Source organism: Polypterus senegalus, chromosome 1 (genome assembly GCF_016835505.1).
Source record: "Polypterus senegalus isolate Bchr_013 chromosome 1, ASM1683550v1, whole genome shotgun sequence".
NCBI lineage: Eukaryota > Metazoa > Chordata > Cladistia > Polypteriformes > Polypteridae > Polypterus > Polypterus senegalus.
In genome coordinates this window covers 79673578-79700457 of record NC_053154.1, presented here as the reverse complement: position 1 = coordinate 79700457, position 26880 = coordinate 79673578, and the positions used below count along the sequence as shown (strand labels likewise).

Here is a 26880-nt window from a genome sequence, read left to right as displayed (position 1 = left end):
AACATTTTGTATGACAAACATGCAAAAGAATAAGAAATCAGTAATGGGGCAAATAGTTTTTCACACCACTGTATATACTATATTAATATATGTTCCCACATAGCAAAGAATCTAAGGGTTAGGGTCAGTGTGAAAATCAAAGCGTTCTCCAAAATATTACAACAATTAAGTCAGGAGGTAAATGGCCTTCATTATGATGTAATACTCATTTGCTTTTATGTGGAGCATTGTAGTACTAGGGTGTTGTACCGTGTTAGCCATTATGAATGTAGAGAAAAGCCAAGTAAAATGACACCTTTTATTGGCTAAATAAAAAGATTACAATATGCAAGTTTTCAAGGCAACTCAGGCCCCTTCTTCAGGCAAGATGTAATGAGCGTGTAATGTGGAGCATTGGAAACCGAAAACATAATGTTAAATACCATAAGATGCACACACACACAAACACATGCACAAATATTTTCAGTTTAACAATGGAGAAATTCAACTTTCAAAGGTATACTGTACTTTGGAGTACAGCAATAAACCAGTTAACATTGAGGGGAAAACAATTCAAGCATGGATACTCCCAGGAAATTTTGACCTTCCTGGTGGTGAACAATAAGAAACAGATCTCCTCTTATAAAAACAAAACTTTGAAGCTTTATTATTTTCCTTAGTTGAAAACTGGGAAATGGAGAAGGATGTATTTCAGCATCACCATAGAATCACAGTAGAGGATCATCTTGAATTACGTTTTAACCACAAAAGCTGCCTCTGGAAATGAGCTTTGTTGAATGACAATCACAGGCTGCAACAGAAATGAAAAAAAAAAAAAGAATATTTTTTTATATCTCAGAACAAATGGATGTGATTGAATTGTTTTTAAAGGATTTAAAATTAATTTACTTTCAAAAATGACATTTAACTGAATTTAAGAAGTTCATCCCTGCTGTCTCATTTTGTTAAATGATATCTGGATGTAAGGCAAAAACTGTAAAGGTTCAGATACAGTATATGGTTATAGTATATGCAGTTTCACTTTGTATGGTGCTTTTACCTACCAAAGTGTTATACTTTAAAAACATACAATTAAAATGTTCCCATGAAGTATTTAATCAAAACTGCACCCTCTTGCTATCAATCAAATCTTTATTTTTATTGTATATCCTAGAAATTATAACTGTAATAATAAATAAACTAGAGATTTATTTGAATGTTCCACCAATGAAAAACAATAAAAACAGTCTCCAGTTAATTGTTTCAGGTCTCTCTTAATAAGGCTACTTACATTAACCTTACATTTACTGAGTTAGTTGATTTGTGTGCCGTAGAACATATATTTTAATACAAATTTATGATATGATGATAATGAAATTGGTGAGGCCATTAATACTTTAAAATTGTAATATTCAAATGAAAGCAACAAAGTGATCCAGTGCTTAGCACCGCTGCATCACAATTCCACACTGTTGAGTTTTAAATAAGTGCTGAAAATGAGAACCAAACCCAACAACACCTGAAGCAGTTTGTACACCAGTACATAGTGAATGAGATTCCATATTGTGACACTCTTAAAGTGGTTTGTTAAGTGTAGCTATTAGTTTAATCACTGTAAAATTAATAAAAACCGTCAATATATAAATTTAGAAGGCAATTCTACTCTTATTTAGAAACTCTGAAGTGCCAAAGGATACAAGTAAACATTTAAAAGAACAGTGAACTCTCAAGATCTAATGGTTGGACCTAAAATTGTAAATATTTTTCTGTCAGGAAGAAACAAAATAATTTATAAACACTAAACTATATAGTATATTGCTCTGTGTTCTCAATTATCAGAATAATATACAAATTACTTTATATCAAAAAGGTGGCATGATGACATAGTGGTTAATGCAGCTGATTGACAAATCCAAGATTCTGGGTTCATATACCAGCATAGGCACTATTTAGGTGGAGTAAGCAATGTTTAGTTACAAATCAGAACATATGAAGTTTATTCTAAATGGTTAGTCCTAATTTGTTCTAAGCTATGACTTAATGGGTATATTGCCTGGTGCTCATTACTGTAGTATAGCCTCCTTCCTCCGGCATCCCGTTGCTGGAAGAAATGGATTCCAGTGGATATGAATATATAAAGAAAACAGTGCCAAAGATACGACAGATGTTTAAAATTGTTGCAACATGTTTCCCTTTTTTTAATCTTTCCAAAATTGCAACCCAGAAGTAATACTCCATCGCCACTTCACCTTGTAAGTATTCTGGTACAGAACTGAACATTTGTCTACAGTTGTACATCTTTTACAAATGGACAAATTATTTTCTTCTTGTAAGAAATGATTTTGCTGCAACATACTACTGTCAGTCTTATAGTTGATTTCATAAAATGCAAACATTAACCTTTCCCATGCCCCTGTGCATATTTGTGTTGTTTCTTGTAGAATTGCAATACCAACTAAAACTTTTGAATTTCCCCTGAGGATTAATACATCATATCTAATCTAATCTAATCTAATCTAATCTAATCTAATCTAATCGATGAAATCAAAATCAAAAATCAATACTCATTTCAATATATTTGTTTCTGTTGTACAGCATATTTTATGTTTGTGTGTGACCCATTAATCAAAAACAGCTTTCATTGCACTTTTGTTCAAGTGAGCTCATTCTTTCCCATAATTCTTATTAGCAAAACATTTTCATTGTGAGATTTACATTAAGGTCCTTTCAGCTGTTAAGTGAAAATCCCTTGAACTTGCCAACTGTCTTATTATAACCTTGGCATATACAGCTCTCAGCAGCACAAATTAATAGAGCTCCATCTCCACTGTTAATGTCACTTACTGGAGGTCTGCTGTTGCTGGTAAAACTTTTATTGCTGATTATCTTTGATTTTCTCAGCTTAAACAGGAGAGGTACGCGAAAGATGTTGTATCCCTGTCTCTCTACTTGTCGTTTCTTTCCTTTTACTTTGATCCTTTCTATGTCTCATGCCATTTGTTGTTAGAATACAGAATTCTTAACCCCTGGGTTTGTGAGACTTGGAAAGAAAGGAGAGGAAAATTCATTATATTTACTCCTTGCTTTTGCTTCCAAAATGTTTTTTGTCAGCATACTTTCTTATTTAAAGAAGGGCCATTAAGCAGGCTTCTATTATAGTCTTGTTTTATATCATTCAGGGATTCATTTTATAATGTTATTCCCTTTCCAATAACCTAACAAATCTAATGTTTATCTGCTTTGGTCTTTGCAATAGAAAATTAACCTGCTGACATCTATTTATTTATTTATTTTTTATTTATTTATAATGAATGCCCTTCATGCATTCTCCATATTTGTGATTATTTGGGAACCCGCATATATCTCAAACTTATGGTTTCAGCAGTGTGAATTGTCTATTAAAACCCGCACAACATTGTGGTAAGTTACTTGAAGAAATTAAACCACATTACTGAACTGAACAGCAGTGGATTGTGGTGGGCTCTCTGAGTAGCCTTCATCAGTAACAAGGAGGATATTTTCATTTGGGCAGTCATCACTGCACTGATGCCTATTTCTACCACTAAATAAATAGATAGATAGATAGATAGATAGAATTATATTAATTCCCCAGGGGAAATTTGTCTTTTTACAGAAGCTCTTTAAATAAAAAGACAGAGCTTCTGAAATAGCAACAACTACAAAAATAGGAAGAAGAAGAAGAAGAAATTTATGTATTCACATTTCATATGTTGAATGCAGCTCAAGGTTCTTTGCACAAAAAATTGAAAAAAATTAAACAAATTACCATAAAGGTAGGTATGTATACTTTAAATACAAAGATAAAAACACATACTAGTAAGTTTCTACTGACATAATAATAAGTCAACAAAGTATACACAATAACTGAAAATTTGTTGAAAAACATTATCAATTTTTCTTACAAGTTATGATGGGATAGATATTTTAGCTGTGTCCAAATGGCAATGGAGGAGAAGAAATCAAAACTTCCAAAAAGGCATATATTCTGAATAAAATAAAACCTCTATGGGTCCACAGTTTTCAGCAGTTTTAGCATATGAAGCTTTAACAGCTTAGGTCCAATGGCTACATAGCCCCTTCTGAGCATTCTTCATTTACTTTATCCAAGTCACTGTTATTTATGACTAGACAGAGCTCTGGTAACGCTGGTGATGCTGTAAAAGTGTTAATAAAGATATTGACATTTATGAGATATTGTCTCATAAATATATTTTGTTAAGTAAAGAATTTTAAAAATGGCACATTTATGCTCTAGCTATCAAAAATGATGTAACTTCCTTGTAACGTTATCATCATGCCAAACTATCCCCTCCTGTTTTCCAAAGCTTTAAGAGAACAGAAACCCACCTGTGCTAATTCAAAGCTTCAGGTGTTAATAATAAAATACGTTTCTTTTCTTAATTACTTTTCATGAACATTTATAGCAATTAGACACAGAAATCTACAGAAAGGTGTTGTTGACTTCTATATGGTATTTCCTATGTTTAACTTTGTTTTTTATATTTTTAATTAATTTTTAATACTATTTCATGTACTATTTCCCTGGTGTTTGCTACATTTTCTAGTGTTTCTTCATGGTTATTACCAAGTTGTAGCTGACAATGGATTAGTACTACTATCACATGATTAGTTGTGACATCATTGACATAATAAAAGATGGTGGCTCACAATCAGAGGCATCCTAGCTTTGGATTGAAGATACTACAACTTTTCCTTAGTGATGTCAGTATTTATACTTGGTTGAAATGTTTATTTCATTATTATTATAGTTTTTATTTGTGCAGTTATTACATTTTAATATTAACCATGTAACCATTTTGTGTTGGAGTCCTTTCATAGCTGCAGCTATTCTGCATTATTTTTCTATTTTTGTGGTCATATTGTATACTGTTGCCATGCCTATCACCAATCAAAAGACATGGCAATTGTATGAAATCTTTTCTTGGCTGTAAAAGATGGTGTCATCCATGTCCAATATCTTCACTTTGGATCATAAATAAATAATTTCTGTTTAATAGTCTTTAAGGTAAGAAACCCAAGATAACATTAGATTTCCTTGGGTGCAAACGTGTTTAGTGGACAATACATTTGTGATGTGATGTTTGTTTGCACAATGTCTTTTTGTTAGTCCTTCTGTTTTTCTGACTTTTTACCTTACTTCTGACCAGGAATTTTTAAATGCTTCATTGTTCTTTCATTGCCTAATCTGTTTTTTTTCTCTTTTCCCTTAACTCTCAGCACTTTCTACCATATAGTGCCCTTAAGAAAATTGACTTTTCATTGAATTTATGCATTTTTTATACTGAGTTAAGTAAAATAGATTAGATCGGAAATTAGAACTTTTGACTTTGATTTTTGGATTACGATTTTGGTTTTGATGCTTGGATATTTTCTGTTTTGGCATTGCCCCCCCACTTCTCGTTTAACTATTCCACATTCAAGTTATCCTCATTCCTTGGTTGGTCACACTTTAACAGGTTCTGCCTCCACTCTGTACAGCACACAGAGTACCAGTGTACAGGCTTGCCATGACATCCAGCAACTTTCAAAAAGCAATCTTCCAAAAGTCCTGTGCAAAGTCACTATCAAAACAAAAGAAAATTAGTGCAAGTGCTGTTTATAATATTTACAGTGGCTCCAAAACAATACTGAAAAATTTAAAACAAAAATACTCTTTCTCCTCCACCCACAAGACAGTTCACGAAGGACAGGCTGAAGAATAATAAAAAAAAAGAAAAACTAAGTATAAGGACAAGATCAAAACAAAAAAAAAACATTGAGCATCTTTAAATAAAGAATCCTTCCACCCAAGGCAATTAGGTAAGTGAATTTGATCTTAGCACCTACTATATACAAAGGTCGGTATGCATCCCTACTACTAAGCTAAGCAAATCAGTAACACAGATTTACACTTAAGACCTAGTCAAATGACAACATCCTTGTGTTCGGACCATAGTTTTATACCACAAGAACTTTTTGTCCATCAATCCTTATTTACGTTACCCACGGTCTCCCAATAAACCGTCAAGTTGGGATGTGCACCATACATCAACACCTGCTCACGTGCAGTCCACCCTATTTAAACGTTCCCGCACTCGCAAGCGTACTCATCTGTCTCAGTGACATGAAGGATCCTCATTCAGCTTCTGGTAAGTGAGTGCTGTTTTATTTTCACCCACACTACAGCCATGTGGAACGATTCCCTGAGGGTGATCTGGCTTGCAAGATCCTTATTGTTGAGGACCTGAGCGGCTGGACCAGCCCAAGGGGGCACTCACGTAGCCCCTGCAGTGGCATATAGATGGTCATTTTTGGATGGTAGTACTGGACCGCGTGTCTGCCTGGATGGTTGCCAACCAGGTTCCCGACCTGCTTCATAGTGTGGTGGGTGCAGCAATGTGCTCTGCCAGTGCATGCTCCCTGACCTGACCTGATACTTTAACAGTTATAACAATATGTACTTTATGTGCAGATTCATTCACCAGTTAACCTGCCAACACTTTAATTGCAGACATACAGTATGTAAACAAAACAAAGGTCTATTGTACCTTTAAAGCATGTTAGTGTGTTGTTAACTATAAGGAAACCTGAAACAACATTCAGGGCCCAAGGTGCTCACTGCATCACTGAATTGGACAGCTTTCAATAACTTCACAGTGTGAATGAAAAATTCTTTGTATTAAACAAACTATACCGTAGTGTTCTTGCAAACAGCTTTGCATCCAAAAACTACCATGGAGATGGTCACTAGGAACTCCAGCACTGTGAAAATGAGTAACACTCCAAGGATTCCATTTGTTGTACTCTGTCAAAATGTAAAACCATATGTTAATTTTCATTTCTCATCAACTCAACTTTAAGACTGCAAAATGCATTGACAAGTTGGGATCCATGTCTGTACAGCTGTGAGGCAGTGTTGATAACTACTTTATTTATTGCCAGTGTTAATGTCTAAAAAAATTTAAATAAGAAATTACTTGACTCAAGGCATGAAATATTTATCAAGAAAAACCAAGACCATGACAATAATTTCTTTGTGTCGTCACATGACCAGGGGTAAACTTTTATTTATGGTATCATTAGCTTATACAGTATAGTTTACTATTTCTTCTAGTACTTTAAAGACCTAGAGTGTACCTGAAAAGGCTAAATGATTGTACTTCTAGCATCTTTGAAACCTTTCTATTAGCCATTTATATTCTCACAGCCAAACAGCTTATTTAAATGTAACAGCTACATGTGTTTAATGAATACTGTATATTTAATTCACTTTAGGGTCACAAGATGGACACTAAAAGCTTTGGGCTCAACCCTGATTGAGGTGCCATACTATAACAGCTTTCACTCATGTATATACTTACAGTTAAGTAAGGAAAGCAAAGTACTTAGAAATAAATCACACAGACAAAGGGAGAACATATAAATTATATAGGCAAGGACCAAACTGGTCTGTCAACATCTTCTGTAATATATACAAGTAAGAAAATGTGCACATGGCATAACATTCAGGTGCATTCGGAGACTTTGTTAGCTGTTTTTTTTTAAATTGGTATGTGTTATAATCACTTCATTAAATTTTATTGCATATATTTTGTAACAGTAAATCATATTTTAAAATCTTAATAAATGGATAAATGTCTGTGTCCGTCCAGTTGCTATGTCTCTCTCATTCCAATAGTCGCTGCATTACAAACATTTGGAGTAATACAATGCACTGCATTTATCATTCCAACTGATGGCACGTCACAAACATTAACACTGCTGTTATGAATACCATATTAAATGGCATATAGCAGAGACATTTGCATTGCATTTATCTTTCCAACAGGTGGTGCATCACAATCATTTTCAGTAAATCATTTTATTACTACAGATATTTATTATGTGAAAAATGCAATGTATTGTATTACTCATGATTACAAAATGTTATTCAACAAATGGTACACTGCAAACATTTACACTAAGGTTTATGTTGATTGTTTAGATTTCTATCTGCCTTAGATGGGTAGCACAGCTAACAATGATAATGGAAAGTAATTGCATGTATTAAAAGTGTACATAAAACATGTTTTTAATACCATTTTACAATATCTTTTGGCTGAAGTTACTTTAATAGACAGCGGATTCCAGTTCAAATGATGAAAAGATTCATGTGCTTTTGATAGTGTTGAGTGTGGAGGGTCTGTGGCTAATTGGAGTTCAAAATTCTGAACTGTAAAATTTAGGAGTACATATACAAAGAAGTACCTGATGGAGATTTAAAATCTGTGCAGATATCTCATGCTAAAATTGTTAGCTATATCTGAACATGGTAGGCAGTGAAACACTGTGGTGCTTTGTTGATTAATTACAGTGTCAGAGCAGTACTGAATCATTGTAATCTTTAGATAATGCAGCCATAATGTTGTTTTTAGTGATGATGGAGGACTTGAGGCAGGATGGGACAGTGGCCTAGTTGACAATCCTAGTGAAGATTTCGGCCAGTTGATCTGCACAGTCTTTCAGCACCCGTCCAGCCACACCGTCAGGTCTTGCAGCCTTCCTCGGGTTCACCTTCCTCATCACCAGCCTCACCTCACACTCTTCCACCGTATGTTGCTGTTGTGAACAGGCGGCTGTGATGGCGTTGCTGCTGATGTCACCTCAAAGCGCCAAAGAAGATGTTCAGTTTCAGAAGCGTCTTCCTCAGCGGCTGAGGAGTTGCTGGATTTGTAGCCGGTGATGTGCTGGACACCCTGCCACACCTGCCTGGGGTTGTTGCTCCTCAGATGGTCCTCTTTCCTCCTTCTGTACGCTGCCTTGGCCTCTTGGATGCCTCTCCTCAGGTCTGCTCTATAAAGTGCCCCATCCCCAGACCTGAAAGCAGTATTCCTGGCTTTCAGCAGACTCTGGACTTCCTTCGTCATCCAGGGCTTCCTGTTGGGATAAACCCTTATGCATCTGTCCCTGGTGACGTTGTCCGTGCAGAACATGATGTAATACAGGACTGCCGTAGTGTGATTCTCCAAGTCTTGGTGATCGAAAACCTCCCAGTCGGTTCTCTGGAAGCAGTCCTGCAACTGTTGGGAGGCCTCCTCGGGCCATTAGGTCATAGTGGGAGCTTGTTTCCTGAGTGGGGTATATGCAGGGATCAGAAGCAGGGATATATGATCAGACTGGCCAAGGTGTGCTAGGGGTTTAGCCCTATAGGCCTGTCTGATGTTTGTGTACAGCTTGTCCAGTGTTTTTACTCCCCTAATTGCACACTTTATATGTTGATGGAATTTGGGGAGAACTGCTTTAAGATCTGCATGCTTAAAGTCCACAGAAATGACGTGAACAGCCTCAGGATACTTGCTCTGTTTACTGCTGATTGTGTCATGCAAAAGCCCCAGAGCTGAGCTAGCATTAGCATTTGGTGCAATGTACACAGCAGTTAGCAGTATGGCATTGAATTCACGGGGGAGGTATATGGGTATGGGTATAAGGAGGTATTAGGCTCTCACTTACACATTTCATCTGCCATTTCAGCATATAAATATTTGAACTACATGCTATTTAAATAATTAGAGCCCTTTGGTATGATTTATCCATCCATCCATTTTCTAATGGATGAATACAGGGTCACGGGGGTCTGCTGGAGCCAATCCCAGCCAACACAGGGCACAAGGCAGGAACCAATCCTGGGCAGGGAGCCAACCCACTGCAGGACACACACAAACACACCCACACACCAATCACACACTAGGGCCAATTTAGAATCGCCAATCCACCTAACCTGCATGTCTTTGGATTGTGGGAGAAACTGGCGCCGGAGGAAACCCATGCAGACACGGGAGAACATGCAAACTCCACGCAGGGAGGACCCGGAAGCGAACCCGGGTCTCCTAACTGCGAGGCAGCAGCGCTACCACTGAGCCACCGTGCCGCCCTGGTATGATTTATTGTTGTAAAATACCATTATTATTGGTTCCACTTTTGGATTGCCACAGACTTTCTATATATTAAATGAGAATGTTTGCACTATAAGTCTGCAGTGTAAATACCTGCTTTAGAAGAGGCTTTGACAGATTATAGTCTATGCAGAAAAACATTAAAGAAATTACTTGCAAGGAGATAAAAATGAAAAGAAATTACCAGAAGGATGTCAGATCCTTGAAGCCAATGCACATGATCAAGATCTGCAGTTTCATTTGAACGGAAATGTTTGCTTCTGTCACTTAAATTTCTTGTAGGAATCTTTGCACAATACATAGCAACTGCAAACACAGCAGACACAGCACTGGTGATATTCATGGATAAGGCTGCTTTGATCTGTCAAAAATGAATATTAAAGTTCAGATTGTTCTCTCATATTATGGCTTATTGATCAACCAATAGTTTTTCTTTATCATCAATTCTTTTTTCTTTATGTACTAATGTTGGGAAAAATATATTGTAAACATTACCCTAATTACACATGCTGACAACATTGATCTGTATTTATCAATGAAATCAATTATTTTTGTCTATTTTGTTGTATGCTAATTGATTTGGTAATTGACTTGGTAAAATTAAATGTATGTAACTTTGAACTGATGTTATTTTTAATGTAATTTTTCAAATAATAAGGTAATAGTGACAATGTTTATGGCTATATTGTCCATACATTTAGGTGTTATCCAAGATTTAACCTTGGCCACCAAATTATTAAACTTTCTAAAACCTGCATTGTTCAGTTTAGGAAATACTGAATCAAAAATCAAGGTGGTTAATTCATTTGTAGAATTTTGACAAGCAAGTTTGTTCAGAATTGGCATCTATTATTATATTTACATATTAAGGAAGGGAAGACAAAAAAATGCATGCAGAGAAAGAAAAATTTGTAAGTACACTCTTAAAAATAAAGGCGCCAGAGTGATTCTTCAGAATGATGCCATAGGTCAGTGGTTCTCAAACTGTGGGGCGGGCCTCCTTAGGGGGGCGCGAAGTAACAAAAAGGGGGACGTGAAGACGTCAAAAAAAAAACAAGAATCGAAAATATGAAAAATACATCTATTGAAACCAAAACAAACTAACTTAAACTACATTCTAATACTAGAAAAATAAATATAGAGTTAGATAAATGACGATAAAAGTTAAGTAGGTATAATAAAATATACATCTATGATATATCATTAATTAAAAAACAACAAATTGATATTGGCGGGCTCCTTTCAAAAAAACGTTAGGGGGGCGCAATTAAAACTCAGGTTGCAAATACTTAAAGGTTGAGAAACGCTGCCTTAGGTGAACCATTATTGAATTAAATATGGAGTCCCGAACTGGAAAAAGTGATCAGTGGCATGGGAACATTTCAACCTGTTATCTGACCAAAGGTTAAATACTATACTATTTCATTTTTCTGTAGTATAATTTACAACATGCCATTAGTAGCCTACAGTAGAGTTACGTGAGCACATTCCCTAAATCCCATTCTACACTGTCCCTTTCACTTTGTCCTGTTTCACACACACATTACCCTAAACCCAGCTATTAATCCTTCAAATTGCCTCATAGCAAAACTACTCTTACCTAAAAAAAAAAAAAGTAATCACATAATTATGAATAAATGGTGGCTTATTATGTATTCATAATAGTTGCTGTTATGGTAACAAATTTTAATATTAGGTCAACACACTTAAACATTTTTGATTATAGAAAATAGTCACACATACTAGCATGAGCATTTATATTAGCATATCATTGACAGCATAAGCATCATGCACAGAGTATTCTGTATGGGATTGAAGCTATGCCATCAACAAGAGGATTGTATTTGAGCTTCTTCCCTTGAAAGTCTTGAGCTCAAGGCTGCTCAGGTTTCTGAAGTTATTGTTTTCAAAGTTTCAAAGCTTTGAAACTTCAGATATTTTTCCAGTATCATTAAGCCTCAAAAGCTTGACCGGGCTCCATCATTCCTTTCCTGGTTATTGCTCAATTATCTGCTTGTGCTTCATTTTAGTTAGTTTCATGCACCTTAGTATTTCAAGCTTTTAATTGATTCATTTCATTCAGAGTTTTAATTCACACTTGTTTTCCTGAACAGCCACCAATTAACAAAGAGTTAGAAAAGACAAAGATCAAAATTTCATTATTTTTTTTACCTGGTCCCATTTTCCACTGTATATGAATGAATTATCCATGTTAATAAAATATTTGGAAGAAAATGGAAGAGAAAAAAGTGTAGTTCAGAAATCATTTGGCTGATACTCAAAATAGAAATATTTCCTTATATGTATAGTATAAGAATGACTTACTGTAAGTTTGTAATATAAAAACACTTACAATATATGAAATGAAGAAATAAGTTCTGTTGTCAGCAAGGCTCGACTGCCACCTGAAACCCCCAGGACTTAATTTGCAGTCCCCTGCACCAAGTCTTGTTTCCTTTGTTTTAGTCAACCTGCTTTTTTCTTAGTATGACACCAGAAAATGTATTTTAATTTTTGTGTCTACCAGTTTGTGACAGGTGTTTGAACTTGACCTATCCTTGGTACAAGGTGGGAAGCAATCCTGGATAGGGACTCCAGTCCATAGTAAGGCATGCTTACACATCAACACTCACTCAATTCTGTGAAAATTTAGAGTCGCCATTCAAACTGGATGCTGTCAAATGTCATAACTTGTCATCTAACTTTATTTTCCATTTTTTATGTCACATGTTTATTTTGTTATTACTCCTCCATTTAGACCTCGATAATGGCATGCATTACTAGCACAGGTGGAGTGGGACTGTTTTCCAGCCCTGGAGTGACATAATACAGAACAGCCCACCCCTAATCCAGATTATTACTAGGTCACCATGGCAACCGCCAACAAAAGCAGAGAGATGCACAACTTCCAAACCAGCTGTCTCTTGTTTCTTTCAATGCACTCATGTAGGTGTTGGAGCAACAAGTTGCCAAGGTCAAGAGTGTTGTCTTATGGAGCACAGGTAGCTCCAGCTTTATACCCTTGATAATTTTCTAATAATTGTTATCACATCAGCAACACATTCTGTCTTAGGGATTGTTGGAAGTGATAGCAGAAAACCAGATCAAGATGTTTGGGCAGGGGATATGCAGAATAACCAAAGCTTGCTGGAGCCTTCTTTGTATCCCTTCCGTTTGCCTGAGTATCTCTTTCTTTATCCTCCTCAGCTTGTACCCAGAAGTACAACCCTCTCTTGTCCCTGGCATTAATCCTGTAGTTGAACTAACTTTCTTCCTTCCCACAGGACCAGCTTCAACTTCAATAGCATAGAAATTAATTAAATCATAGGACTTGTGTAATGTGTACTACAGTGCATCCGGAAAGTATTCACTTTATCCACATTATGTTATGTTACAGCAGTGTTTCCCAAACTCGGTCCTGGGGACCCCTGTGGCTGCAGGTTTTGATCCAACCAGCTTCTTTTTAATTGAACTCCTGGGCTAATTAAGTGAACTGATATTTCCCAAGTTCTGTGTTTAGGGAACTAATATAGAAATTAGAAAACTAAGTTTGCTAAAAAAATATTAAAATGTACCAAGTAGTTATATAGGAATGTTTTTGTTTTCTTTTTAGCAGTATTTTCATCTTGATTTTCATTCTACTTTTCTAGGTGTTCTAATTGTTTAATGAATCAATTATTTACTAATTAGTGGGTCTGACACTAAAGTAGTTGTAGCCTTTGATTATTCAGTGTTGTTTGCCAGCGTGTCTGATCTGCTCGTTTTAAATTGTCATTATTAAGATACAACGAATGGGGAAAAACTGCACAGAGAAAGGGCAAAGTATAATGAAATCAACAAAAGAGAGTTAAGCATTTAAATCTATAGCAAAAGCACAAATTTTTATAAATGTCTTATAAATGTAAAAATCATGCTGCTGTGCTTTTCTCAATGTCAATAAAAAAAAAAATACCAGCTAATTAAATGAAATCAGTGTTATCAGGTGTTGTCACTGATTAAGAATCCGTTGGAACAAAACCTACAGCCACAGGGGTCCCCAGGACCGAGTTTGGGAAACACTGTGTTACGGCCTTATTCCAAAATGGATTAAATTCAGTTTTCCTCACAATTCTACACACAACACCCCATAATGACAATGTGAAAAAAGTTGACTTGAGGTTTTTCCAAATTTATTAAAAATAAAAAAACTGAGAAATCACATGTACATAAGTATTCACAACCTTTGCTCAATACTTTGTCGATGCAACTTTGACAGCAATTATAGCCTTAAGTCTTTTTGAATATGATGCCACAAGCTTGGCACACCTATCCTTGGCCAGTTTCGCCCATTCCTCTTTGCAGCACCTCTCAAGCTCCATCAGGTTGGATGGGAAGCGTCGGTGCACATCCATTTTAAGATCTCTCCAGAGATGTTCAATCAGATTCAAGTCTGGGCTCTGGCTGGGCCACTCAAGGACATTCACAGAGTTGTCCTGAAGCCACTCCTTTGCTATCTTGGCTGTGTGCTTAGGGTCGTTGTCCTGGTGAAAGATGAACCGTCACCCCAGTCTGAGGTCAAGAGTGCTCTGGAGCAGGTTTTCATCCAGGATGTCTCTCTACATTGCTGCAGTCATCTTTCCCTTTCTCCTGACTAGTCTCCCAGTTCCTACTGCTGAAAAACATCCCCACAGCATGATGCTGCCACCACCATGCTTCACTGTAGGGATGGTATTGGCCTGGTGATGAGCGGTGCTTGGTTTCCTCCAAACGTGATACCTGGCATTCACACCAAAGAGTTCAATCTTTGTCTCATCATACCAGAGAAATTTGTTTCTCTTGGTCTGAGAGTGCTTCAGGTGCCTGGCAAACTCCAGGTGGGCTGCCATGTGCCTTTTACTAAGGAGTAGCTTCCATCTGGCCACTCTACCATACAGGCCTGATTGGTGGATTGCTGCAGAGATGGTTATCCTTCTGGAAGGTTCTCCTCTCTCCACAGAGGACCTCTGGAGCTATGACAGAGTGACTATCAGGTTCTTGGTCACCTCCCTGACTAAGGCCCTTCTTCCCCGATCGCTCAGTTTAGATGGCTGGCCAGCTCTAGGAAGAGTCCTGGTGGTTTAGAACTTCTTCCACTTACGGAAGATGGAGGCCACTGTGCTCATTTGGACCTTCAAAGCAGCAGAAATTTTTTTGTAGCCTTCCCCAGATTTTTGCCTCAAGACAATCCTGTCTCGGAGGTCTACAGACAATTCCTTTGACTTCTTGCTTGGTTTTGCTCTGACATGAACTGTCAACTGTGGGACCTTATATAGACAGGTGTGTGCCTTTCCAAATCATGTCCAATCAACTGAATTTACCACAGGTGGATTCCAGTTAAGCTGCAGAAACATCTCAAGGATGATCAGGGGAAACAGGATGCACCTGAGCTCAATTTTGAGCTTCATGGCAAAGGCTATAAATACTTATGTACATGTGCTTTCTCAATTATTTTATTTTTAATAAATTTGCAAAAACCTCCAGTAAACTTTTTTCACGTTGTTATTTTGGGGTGATGTGTGTAGGATTCTAAGGAAAAAAATGAATTTAATCCATTTTGGAATAAGGCTGTAACATAAAATGTGGAAAAAAGTGATGTGCAGTGAATACTTTCCGGATGCACTGTATGTATGTCAGTCAGTAATTTCTATTCCTGAACAGGGTCACAGGAGCTGTGGAAGTCTATCCCAGTCAGCATAGGACACAAGGCAGGAATAAACCATGAACAGGATGCCATCTGGACTGTGTACTTTGTATTATAGATAACTTTGATAATATATTTTGCCTGTATAGCTATTATAGATCATTGCATGTCCTTTTGTAGATAGTTTCTCAATTTCCTACAGTCATAATATATCACACTTGCCACATAATTTTCTGTAATTTTGAAAAACACCCACATACCGCCATACCTATTATCACACCGCAATGTTGCAAATACCTGTTGCTGTCCTTTCTTTACTACCTTATGTCCCTTCCCTAACTACCATCACTGGACTGACTCTCTGTGGTTGCTAGTGGGAGTAGAATGGACAAAGAGCTACTTTTTGTTCTCTCTGGGCATTAATAGTAGGTTGTGGTTTGGTTGTTTAATACTTGCATGTTGCATTCACTAAACATTTTCCCTTCCTTATTGGGTTACAAACGCTGGCTACAAAATGTAGGTAGTGGAGCTAATTTTGTTAGCCGCCAAGTTATTTAGTAAGATGATGTTAACTGTGTTGTCATGTGAAGTGTCAATGTCAGCGTTATCCAGACACTAAATGTTAACGCTAGAAACTCTGTATTTCAGGGCTGTCTTAACAGCATCATGGCCCCCAAGGAAAAGCAGTGCACTGGGACTGCTGTTTTGATAGCAAAACAGAAACATACATAGGCATCAGAAACAACGTGGGCCACATGCTCCTGGGTCCCCCGGCCAGTGCCCATTGTGCCTATACGTTAAGACAGCTCTGCGTTTTAGGCTGTATCTGTCCTGGTTAAATGTCATTGCCGGAGAGGTCATCCGGAGAGAGCTGCTTAACTTACATAGATGGAGGTCCTGAGCATGTGCTGCTTAACTTAAATAAATGGCTGTCCACAAAGCACGGGTCCCTTATCCTTCAAGAATGGCGCACTTGATAGGTGGCTGCCTATGACAACTTTAGGATTACACATTGTAAGGTCAGTCACATTTGATCCTGTAACTAGTTACTTTGCTGTCACCTAGTGTTACTAAAGTCGTGACCCAATGTGATGTTGTAAAGTTTTGTACATTACACTGTATTCTCCTGCAGCTCCTTTTTGTTCTCTTAATCCCTGCTTACCCAGCACAAAATTTCTTTTTACCTTTGATGTCCATTGTAAAATGGCTAAATGCTGTTAGTGTGATACAAAACAGTTGGATGGATAGTTTCATTCTCACATGTGGGGTTTTACCATTTGTGGAGGGGGTGTCTTTCTTTTGCTTTGAATGGATACCTGCAAACAAAGCGGGGTCATACCACCTGAGGATGGGGTGTGTTTATATGTATTTACTAAATGCTTGCGTATTTATTTATGAGAATTTGAAAAGATGTGCATGGATGCTCGACCTGACCAGAAACGTCACCGGCCCACCAGAAAATCTCCTGGTGCTCCTGCTGGCCACTCTGTTCTTGATTGCTTTGTGTTTTGTCATGGCAGCTACCTTATTTAAGAATGAGCTACATGTTCTGTTATTGATCTTTTTTCGAAGGGAATGCTTTTCTTTAAACCTGTTGCAACTACAGTAGTTTTGCTGGCAGTTGTTTTCTGGACCCTTTTTGAATCTTGATTCTGATTTTGTTTTGTTTATTGAATCAGGTTTGTCTAGTTAGTTTTCCTTTTTTGCTGATTCAATATTATAGTAAATCAACCCTTTCTCTGTTCAATTATTCTTATTGTATGCCACCTTGTAGTAATAATACTGCCCTTTTCAGGTCACTTTAGGTGGAAATGAATGACATTGCACATCCTATTCATGCCAGGCACAACCTAGTAAACCTGATAAATTAGTCTTAACATGTCCACCAAGTTTCTGTGACCATGTGCAAAGTCAAAGTTTGCTGAAAAATGTCAATTTGTCAATAACTTTGTATTTTGCTTAACTGACATTTGTTAATTGCTTTTGATTAAAGACTGAAGGATGGGTCACAAATCACTGCTGATTCCTCTAGAGTGCTGCAGCCTTTAAAAGTCTCTTGAAGATCTATCACAAAGAGCTAAGGTCTCATTTATAAAACTTAGTGAGGATTCACATTAGAAAATATGCATATGCCAAAAAACTGGAACATGCCTATACAAAAAATATTTTATAAAACCTATCTTCCACACATTTCTAACAGTTTACCTGTTTAAATCACAATCATCTTGTAAATGTTTGTATGTGAACATGCCTCAAACCCCATTTGGCTGCCACTCTGAAAGAACCTTATATGGACTATTCTAATGAACCTCATGCATATTCAATCACCATGCTGCAGTCCTTCATTTGCAGGTACAGTAGTCTCCTATCTGATACATCTAGCCCTTGCCAACTGCTTCTGAGGAGTCCTATACTGCACTTTGAACTGCATTGAAGGACCTCTCATTTGTGTTCTGGAAGTTGGGGAATCTGTGTAAGGCGTCAGCGTCAAACCAGGTAGCCACTATCACCTGTCACATGTAATGACATAATTGCTGTTACAATGAATAGCGTAGGCCATTTAGGACAATGAGGGTTCAGCTGTTTACCTTACCAATAAGCTAGTTATCATGTAATATTAACAAGTTGTCTGTTCAATACTACTTTGCCTCAGAATAAATTAATAATAGATTGACCCATGCCAGTCTCACCTTGGCATCATAGGTGACTTTTGTGTGAATTGAATGTAAATAATTATGTTTAAAAAGGACATTAAGGAAAGGCTCTTGGACTAAAAAATATATATGAAATAATGAAGCAATAAAATCATATGCCACAATAGCTTGTAACATGTGCTTAAGAAAAAGTGAGGGGAATGACAATATGTGACAATGTGAATGCTACCAACCATTCCTGGGCTCATCAATCTAAACTGAATGGTGGCAGATTCATTTAAATTGTAACTTTTCTTGCATATCATATATAAAGTTTAAAAAAAAATCATATACATACATCAGGTCTGTGCGTATGGTCCTTCAGAGCAATCTGATTGGTTTAGTTTTGGTGTGATTGGTCAGCTTGGCTTTGGGGATGCAAAGAAAGAGGAAGTACATGTGTGAAATACACAAGATGGATTAAATAGAGAGAGTCACCTTCAAAGGAGGAAAATATAAAACCAGACAGGAGGTGAGAAAGACACCTTAAAAATAATGATAAGAGTCTTGGAAGCAGGGTTTACATGAACATGCTCAGGAAAGGGAGCACAGGTGAAGATAGGTTCAGTCACAGGCAAAAACAGAGGAAAGGTGCTGCAAGTATAGGTAGGTGGGTTGGGAGCATGCATGGATTACAGCGCCTTGCCACCACACGATGAACCACCTGGATTGGGACACGAGTGTAGCCATGCAACGGGTGATGCCTCAGCACCACCCAGTACAGGTAGAGCAAGAGATAAATATTTTGAAATTATTCTATTACATATCTTTGACAGATACCATGCCTAATCAATTATAATATATGTATATTATACTGTATATAAGCTTTGCAATTATACATTACATAAGTAAATTATTCCAGAGAGGGCATATAAAAAAACAGTAACAGAATTCTTACCCAACCAATCTGTGTGCTTTTGGCTGCAATTACACAAAAAGATCCAGAAATTATATACTGTAGAGAGAGAGAATTAATGGTCATGTATGTAAAATGTTTGTTCACCAGTTCAAAAATTAAATATCATTTATGCCCTAAAACCAATTTTAAAAAGAACAATCTAGAAAGTCTAAAATTATAGTAATTATAAATTGACAAATAATACACCAATGTTTTATAAGTTAGCTAACTAACAAGTAGAAATAAGTAAAATTTGGAATTTATTATGTTTCAGTGACTGTTATTGATACCTTCAGAGTTTTTACTTCTGATCAATGCCAATTTCTTTGACCTATTTACTCTACAGAAATACCATTAAAGTAATTTTAAAATGGTGCTCAGAAATCTTTGTATTATGAAAGACTTTTTATAATCAAATCTCATCTTACCAGAAGACCTGTCCAAAATGGAGTAGAAGTGACAATTACAATCAGTCCAGCTAATGCTAGAGCCAGACCAACAGCAATGCTGACCAAACCAATCATGATCTGTACAGCCTGCAAAAATAATACAAAATAAATTTAGTGTCTGGCTGTATTATGTGAATGCAGTTGTTTATGGAATATATCTAAAGATTTGTTCTCTTTCTCATTGGTGGGGATCGATTTATTTCAGACCAGTTTTGTTAAACTTGACTTGCATGTATGGGATGTTTTTTTGATTTTAATAAGATACTAAGCTGACCCGCCTTTTAAGGCGACCGACATTTAAGTTGACCACTTCTTAAGGCAATTCAATATGTAGATCAATTTGATATTTTATACAAACTCATTAATTTGGTTATATTGCATTTGAGCGGTATTACTTTAATACTCGTAGTTTCTGTTATTTTTGTGATGAAATTTAAACTTATTTTCTATATTGAATATATTATTTTTCCTGCTTTACCATTTTCTGGTCATCAACAACTTGATATCCTAAATACAGACTAAAACATAATATAACTTATAGCCATAGGATTCTTGTCTGCTTCATGAGAGCAATTTGACTTGGTGCTTCTACATTGTCAATGAACAAAAACTGTAGTATATGAGATATATTTTGAAAAATAAAATTAAGCCAGCCATTGCAGTTAAACCATAATGATAAAAAGAAATCTACTGTAGGTGTTTAAAACTCATATCCTCTATTACAGGAAGGTTTCCAAATCATAAATTAAATTCAGGTTTATAGCCTAGTATACCATTAACTTACCCCAAGTGCCTCTGGTCTGATCTGGTGTTTGTGACCTGAATGACCGCTCCATTTATAGGTGTCATGCTTTCAAAGGTAATGCTTTGGGTGCTTTCTGGCATAGAGTAAACGATTCCTCGTCCACTGAAAATTCAATTTATTCCTGGAAAATATGTTGTTTTGTTTAAAGGGTTTATCTATTATACACCATAATTTCAGAGGAAACAAAATACCCATAAATAGTGAGAAAATCTTATACAGTAGTTGACAACTGCATAGTTGAAGAACAGTGGATTATAAATTCTTAGCGCATATTAAAAACATCTTAAATATTACACATCTTTGTGTGTAGTTGCTGAATGTTCAATGTTATTTGAAGTAAAAAAAAAAACTTACTGTGTTGTACATTGATGCATTTTTCTTTCTTTTCTTGTTAATCTGCATCATTTGAATGTAGGTAATTTACATATATTGAAAACTACAACTTTGTTGTCTGTTGGGTCTCTAGGATCTGTAAACGTGCTAAACCAACGTAAAGCAGCGTGACCACCAGAACTGCTCATGAGAAGGCAGTCACAGTCACACGATACGTAGTTCTGTTTGGCCCACTTTATCCTGGCATTGGTGCGTGAAGATGGCACGTTCATTCCTCAGCCACTTTATTTGCTTCTGTTTAGTATATATACAGTAAAATAGACCTTAAACTATTAATAAAAGTTCTGAAGAGAAGATACCTCCTATACTAATTAGTACAGTCCACAATATACAGTAATGCTGAAGGTGCAAAGTAACTAGACGGTGTGGCTTAGTGGCTGCAGTTTTGTATGACAAGTCAAAAATCATTTATAGATGTACTTAAATATTTCAAGCATTCCTGAAGACATCTAGTACATCTCTAAAATGGTTAGATGTAATTGGATTGCCATAGTATTGTACATTTAACCACAAGTTTTCAGGATTTGCTTTCATTTCAGATTCACTGTGTGACTATGAGCAAGTCAATTAATCTGCCTGTTTTCACTGTAATGTTTGTTCATCTTATTAATTGCCTTTGGTTATATATACTATACATGACCGGGTCTAGAAAGAGACATGGGGGCAATGCCCTGCTAGATTTTTGCTCTGTCCACCCAATGGGTCAACTACATTCTATGCTATTTGAAAATGCCAATCACATTTATTCCCTCTGCTCTTGTCACAATTTCCTAATTTCTGATTTGCTGACTGAACTGTATAAGTAACGGTACTGCTTTGACCCTCCCACGTCATTTTGTGGAGCATGTGTTGGGTGCCTGTTATTTAGCGATTATTTGTACATTCTTAACAGTTTTTTTTTTTGGTTAAAATTTCTGTTATTGTTGTTGGGTATTGTTTTAATGTTGAGTTGTTTACTTTAAGTTTTAATATTGTTAGCTTGCTAGCTCACTAGTACACTAATTAACATTTAAGTACTTGGTTAGAAGTTAAGCAAAATAATTATAATAATAATAATGATAATAATTCTTTGTATTTATTTATCACTTTTCTAACTACTCAAAGCGCTCAGAAATTGCAGGTTAAGGGCCTTGCTCAAGGGCCTAATGACACCTGTTATTAGCTAACTAGAAAGATATGCAAGCTTTTGAGGCAACTCAGGCCCCTTCTTCAGGCAAAATGTAAAGGTGTCATTTTGTTTAACTCCTCACCACATCCATAATGGCTAACATGGTACAACACCCTAGTACTACAGACATTTAAGTTTTTGAAATGATACATTTTCAAATGCTGATATTACTGTTCAGTTTAAACAAAAGAGTCCATGCTGGGCATCTCTTAAAGAAGCCATAGACACCATGCAGTGCTTTTTGTTATCCAAACCAAAGCTTTTTTCAGGGGCACTGCTGCTGTTAGCTCTAACATCCAGGCTTTGGGGCTGATGTCTTCAGATCAAGTGGGCAGTTCAAGTAGTAGTGTTAGACCTTTCCTGACCTTTTCACATCAATACAGTGCAGGTAGCGGTATCACTGTTGGAGCTGAAAATTATCTAAGTGATCTGAATAGTAGTGAACTATCTTAACTAATACTAAGTCTTTCCTAAACGAATGTTAGGCTTTTAATCCAAGCTGGTACCATTCACTGCTGTTGTTGGAATACTCAGTCAAACTAGATGTCTTTTGTTTTCCTCCTCAGAACTTATTTGCTTGCGTGACTGACAGAGATGTGGTGTTCACCAAGACAGTAGATGCTAATTGGAAAGCTACACTGGAAAAGAAAAGGGGATTCCAAAAGCACACATGTCAATGCCATTAAAATGTAGCAAAGACATGAGCAGAAATGAAATAAAGAGAAAAAACTGGTGAAACTGTATTGTACTTAATGAGAGAAACACAGGTTGAATAAAACTGATACTACGTTAAAAGCATAGACGAAGTAATGCAGATTCTCTGTGTGAATGAGCTTTCTTTTCGTGGGAGCACTGAATCCATCCAGTCTGGCACAAATAATGATGAAGACATCTCTGCTGGTCTTTTCATTCATTTATTTAAATATACATTGTCCAAGGATTCCAAACTTGCTGGATTAGCAAAAAGCATTCCTCAAAACATGATGTATCCATCAAAAACATACAAAATGAGATTATTGACATTCTTGCCATTTTAGTTTTGCATGAAGTGAAAAAGAATTATGAAAAGGCAGACATTCCTGGACTCTGTATCAAATGTGATGGGACTAGAGATAGACAATCCTTCGATAGTGATACGGTTTTTTGTGTAAATCTTTATTTGGTTTTATGCTTGACTTGGCTAAATGTTGAATATACAACCACAGAAATAATCAAACATCTGTCCACTGAGGGTTACAGTCCTGATAATATAATCAGCCAGTGTCTTGATGAGGCATCAGTCATAAGTGGGCACAAGAGTGGAGTGCAGGCATTGTTGCAACAGAAGCTTGGTAATCACATTCCACATGTGCACTGCTATAACCATCAACTCCACTTAGCAGTGGTCCATGCAATTCAGGGGGAGCCATGTGCAAAAACTTCTTTGACTTATCTGGGTCACTCTGTTATTCTGTAGCCTGGAATTATAATTGCCACTCACTTAAAAGGTTATTGGAAATCCAGTGGACAAGTCACTGTAATGTGACACAATGCCTTGTTGAAAATCAGGAGGGTATCCTGAATATTTTGTCTGAGGTTTCTGAACACAGTGGGGCTACATTGGATATTTGCATCAACAGAAGGCAGCAGGGTTTCTAGTACAGTTGAGGAAACATCATTTTTTTGAGGTTGTAATTCTTAGTGACTTAAAGCCTGTAAATTCCATGTTGGAAGATATCTGAGGATATTTTGAAATATCAACAGATCCCCCAACTTTAAAGATAAAGAGAACCATGACCAAACTGCTTATAGACAGCATTGTTCTCTCCCTGAATCCCTTCAGAACATTCGAGATAGAGTTATTGAAGAAAAGGAAAATAGATTTTCAAACAAAAAAAAAAATCTTGACCTGATGAGAGTTGTAAATTGTCTTCTTCCTCAGCCAAATTCTTTAATGGATTTTACAATCTTTGCACTATATCCTCACTGACATGGATGCTACATGTCATGTTGGTTTTAAACCATATCTTAAAACTCATGCTCCTGTCCTTTAATAATCTTAAAATTTAATTTCATACCACTTTCTTACTGTCAGATTGTTTTTATGACTTTTGTATAGTAGCATGTGTGAAGGAAACCTAGATAAATTAGAGCAATGTGGCCCCAAACAGGTACAGCAAAGTCTGATATTCTTAAATATTGCATAGGTAGCCCAGGTTTATATTATTAGGGTCTTGAAAAATTAGTGCTGCTGGGTGACACAAAAAGCAGTCACTACTTTGTCCCAGCACAGGGGTCGGCAAATCCACATCACATAAATCCTGAGTCTCAAATCTCTGTTCACTTTATAAACAACACCATTTGTACTTTGAGGTTTGGGCAGCCTCAACAACTGGCAGAAGTACCAAACCACACATTAAAAAAGAAGAAAGAAGCTGTGAAAACACTTTGTAACCTCTAGAGTATGCATGGCTCAAAATATGGGTATAACATAGCATATGGTTCCTTATTTAGCAGTTACTCTGTCTGGCTTACAAATGAAGATTTATTAGATAAGGTACTTATTATGAGAAAAATGTTATTTAAACATTTCACAGGATGGTTTAATAATAATTAGTGAACTATGAAGTTTTGCCAGCTGAATATAACATATTTGGAACATCTGTAAAAGCATCAGCAAACAATAATTAAAAGACAACAGAAATTCAAATTTGGACATCAACCTATAAGGCTTTTCAGGTAACAGATTCTATTTGCATTCTATGCTACATTTTAAGTTTGGAGTACACTGTTTTTTTCCATTAGCATGGCATATATTCACAAAGGATGTAGCAAATATGAAGTACAGAACAATTTATAAAAGTCATGCTAGTCTAAGCATTTAACCGCACCCTAAATTCAAACTAAGAAATTAATAGTAAAATATATTCTTGTCTCCAGAGCCCAAACTTTGTGATGGGAGTCTTGTAGGGCCAGATGTGATTCTCAATTCAGAATACATATCTGGGGAAGCCCATTCCAAAATCTGTAATGAATAGTGATGAAATCCAGCGCTGCAAATAACTACACCCACAGGACTTCTTCCAAAAAACACCCACCCCCTAATACCTTTAGTTTGTGCACTGATCTAAACTGTTGGGGTTCAGGAACAGAGTTGTGGAAATTGAAAAAGAGATTTGATGCTGAAAGGAAATGGAAAGCTAAACTGCCCTCATTCATTCAGAGACTCAGTATCACAAGGCAATCAAAACTTAATGATTCATTTGTACATTGTACTGAACTGACAGTGAAGACAGACTTACACACATACACACATATGTATGACACCGTAGCTACACACATTTGAGAAGGGCTTCTGTTTGCATATAGCATAACAACAGCAGACTTTAGATAAGCATTGTGGTCTAGTGTTAAAATTCAGTGTTTATATTCTAGCATGAAATGTTTTCACTCCCAACTTTCTTCAGTTACTTGTTTAAATGTTCATTCAGAAGGTGGATTCTGTGCAGCCTTGTCCATGCTTTACTGTTGTCATTAGGTAGATTTGTCGATTCGTGTGTTTTGAGTACTGAAATCTTTGTCTTCTGTGGCTCTTTGCTATGAGCTTCTTAACAGAAGCCCATTTGACAGGGTGTGACACCATTTATTTCAAAGGCAGGCTTTGCAGTTTTCATTTTCACAAGTATAGCTGCCAATTCTTTCAAACTCACATTGACTCCTACACTATCATTGTAACACTGGACAACAAGAGAGCACACACCTACGACAAGGTATCATTCACTTGTCCATTGATGTCGTCAAATGCCAAAGTATAATTTTGATATTACAGAAAGGTTTCTCCCTTGCAACAGGTTATGTATATTTTTAACATGCACAATGTGCTCTTTGTACATGCAATGTACATTTATATGTTTAATAGGGTTTGTTGGAGACTTTTCAACTCTTCCGCATAATCAGCAGCTTACTCTCTGTCAGACCAAATTAACAAGAGAACTGCTGCTCTTTGCAGTTCTTAATCACTGTACCTACTTTGATTAACGCCTTCATGAGGTGTTGGATTTGTTTAGAAATGTGTGCCATCTAATTGTTCACATCCACCTTTATGCAAAATTCACTCATGGTTGTCGCCAGATGTATATATAGACTAGGAGTATTGTATTGTGTGAAATTAAATGAGATGTCATGGTGAAGGACAGGCCTATACTGTACCTTCACTGGTGCATACTCAAAAACCTCAGAGCAACTGCCCAGCATTTATATATTAAAACAAAAAGGTTACAAGAAAAAGAGCTGATATGGGTAGCGAGGCTATCATAATTTGTATCTACAATAAATCTAACTCAGATTAATCAAATACAGGAAACTGAGAAAACATTTAATGAAATCAATTCCAGGCAAAAATATAATCTCTTCTGATACTGAAAGATTTACAAAAACCCCAAATCATAGTGAATGTCATTCTCCTTGAATCACCATATCAGTAAAAAAATAAATGTAAATATTTACTACACTTTATATATCTCTTAAGCGAAAACACAAAGATTCACTTCCATAGAGATTCTTGAGGACTCGGGAGTGTCAATTAAAATAAAGTAAATCAGTACTTTTCTTAAGCAAAGAAACATAGAATAAAAGATATTTGAGTTAAATGTTGATTAATAAAAATAAAGATCTGAGGCTTGCATTTTGATGGCAAAACCCTTTCCACAGTCATTGTCGTCAATGTCATGTGCTGTAGAGCTCAACCTCACTTTTACTTAGAATATGGAGGAGGGCAAGATGGCATATTTGGAGGCTGATCATATGGCTGTGTGATAGGAGTTGTCAGCAGTGGAACATTACACTGTGGGATCTGCACAGGAATTCCTGATGGGTCAACATTCTGCTGGATGATAATTAGAGGC

General features: G+C 36.5%; 2 protein-coding genes across 2 annotated transcripts in view; both read right to left on the bottom strand.

Annotated features, from left to right (window-relative positions):
- Positions 1 to 339: 339 nt before the first annotated feature.
- Positions 340 to 21702, bottom strand: LOC120527842 (membrane-spanning 4-domains subfamily A member 15-like). Its single transcript, XM_039751722.1, has 6 exons — positions 20416 to 21702; positions 19611 to 19718; positions 19183 to 19239; positions 10117 to 10293; positions 6695 to 6805; positions 340 to 790 (listed from the first exon to the last, which is right to left on the bottom strand). The coding sequence occupies exons 2-6, from the start codon at positions 19704 to 19706 to the stop codon at positions 731 to 733; spliced, it is 501 nt and encodes a 166-aa protein (XP_039607656.1). The 5' UTR covers positions 19707 to 19718; positions 20416 to 21702; the 3' UTR covers positions 340 to 730.
- A 1429-nt stretch (positions 21703 to 23131) lies between these two features.
- Positions 23132 to 26880, bottom strand: part of LOC120527830 (membrane-spanning 4-domains subfamily A member 15-like) — a 147782-nt gene continuing 144033 nt past the window's right edge. Inside the window, exon 7 of the mRNA XM_039751702.1 lies at positions 23132 to 26879. Within this exon, the coding sequence (XP_039607636.1) occupies positions 26730 to 26879 (150 nt within the window). The 3' untranslated portion in view covers positions 23132 to 26729. The remainder of the gene's footprint in view (position 26880) is intronic.

Bases quoted from the DNA above. Each gene is read 5' to 3' on its own strand.
- LOC120527842 (XM_039751722.1), bottom strand. From the start codon at position 19,706: ATGATTGGTTTGGTCAGCATTGCTGTTGGTCTGGCTCTAGCATTAGCT. The intron at 19,240-19,610 runs GTAAGATGAGAT...CTCTCTCTACAG, and splicing joins CATTTTGGACAGGTCTTCTG to TATATAATTTCTGGATCTTT. The intron at 791-6,694 runs GTATAGTTTGTT...TTTCTGTTGCAG, and splicing joins CTGTTTGCAAGAACACTACG to CCTGTGATTGTCATTCAACA.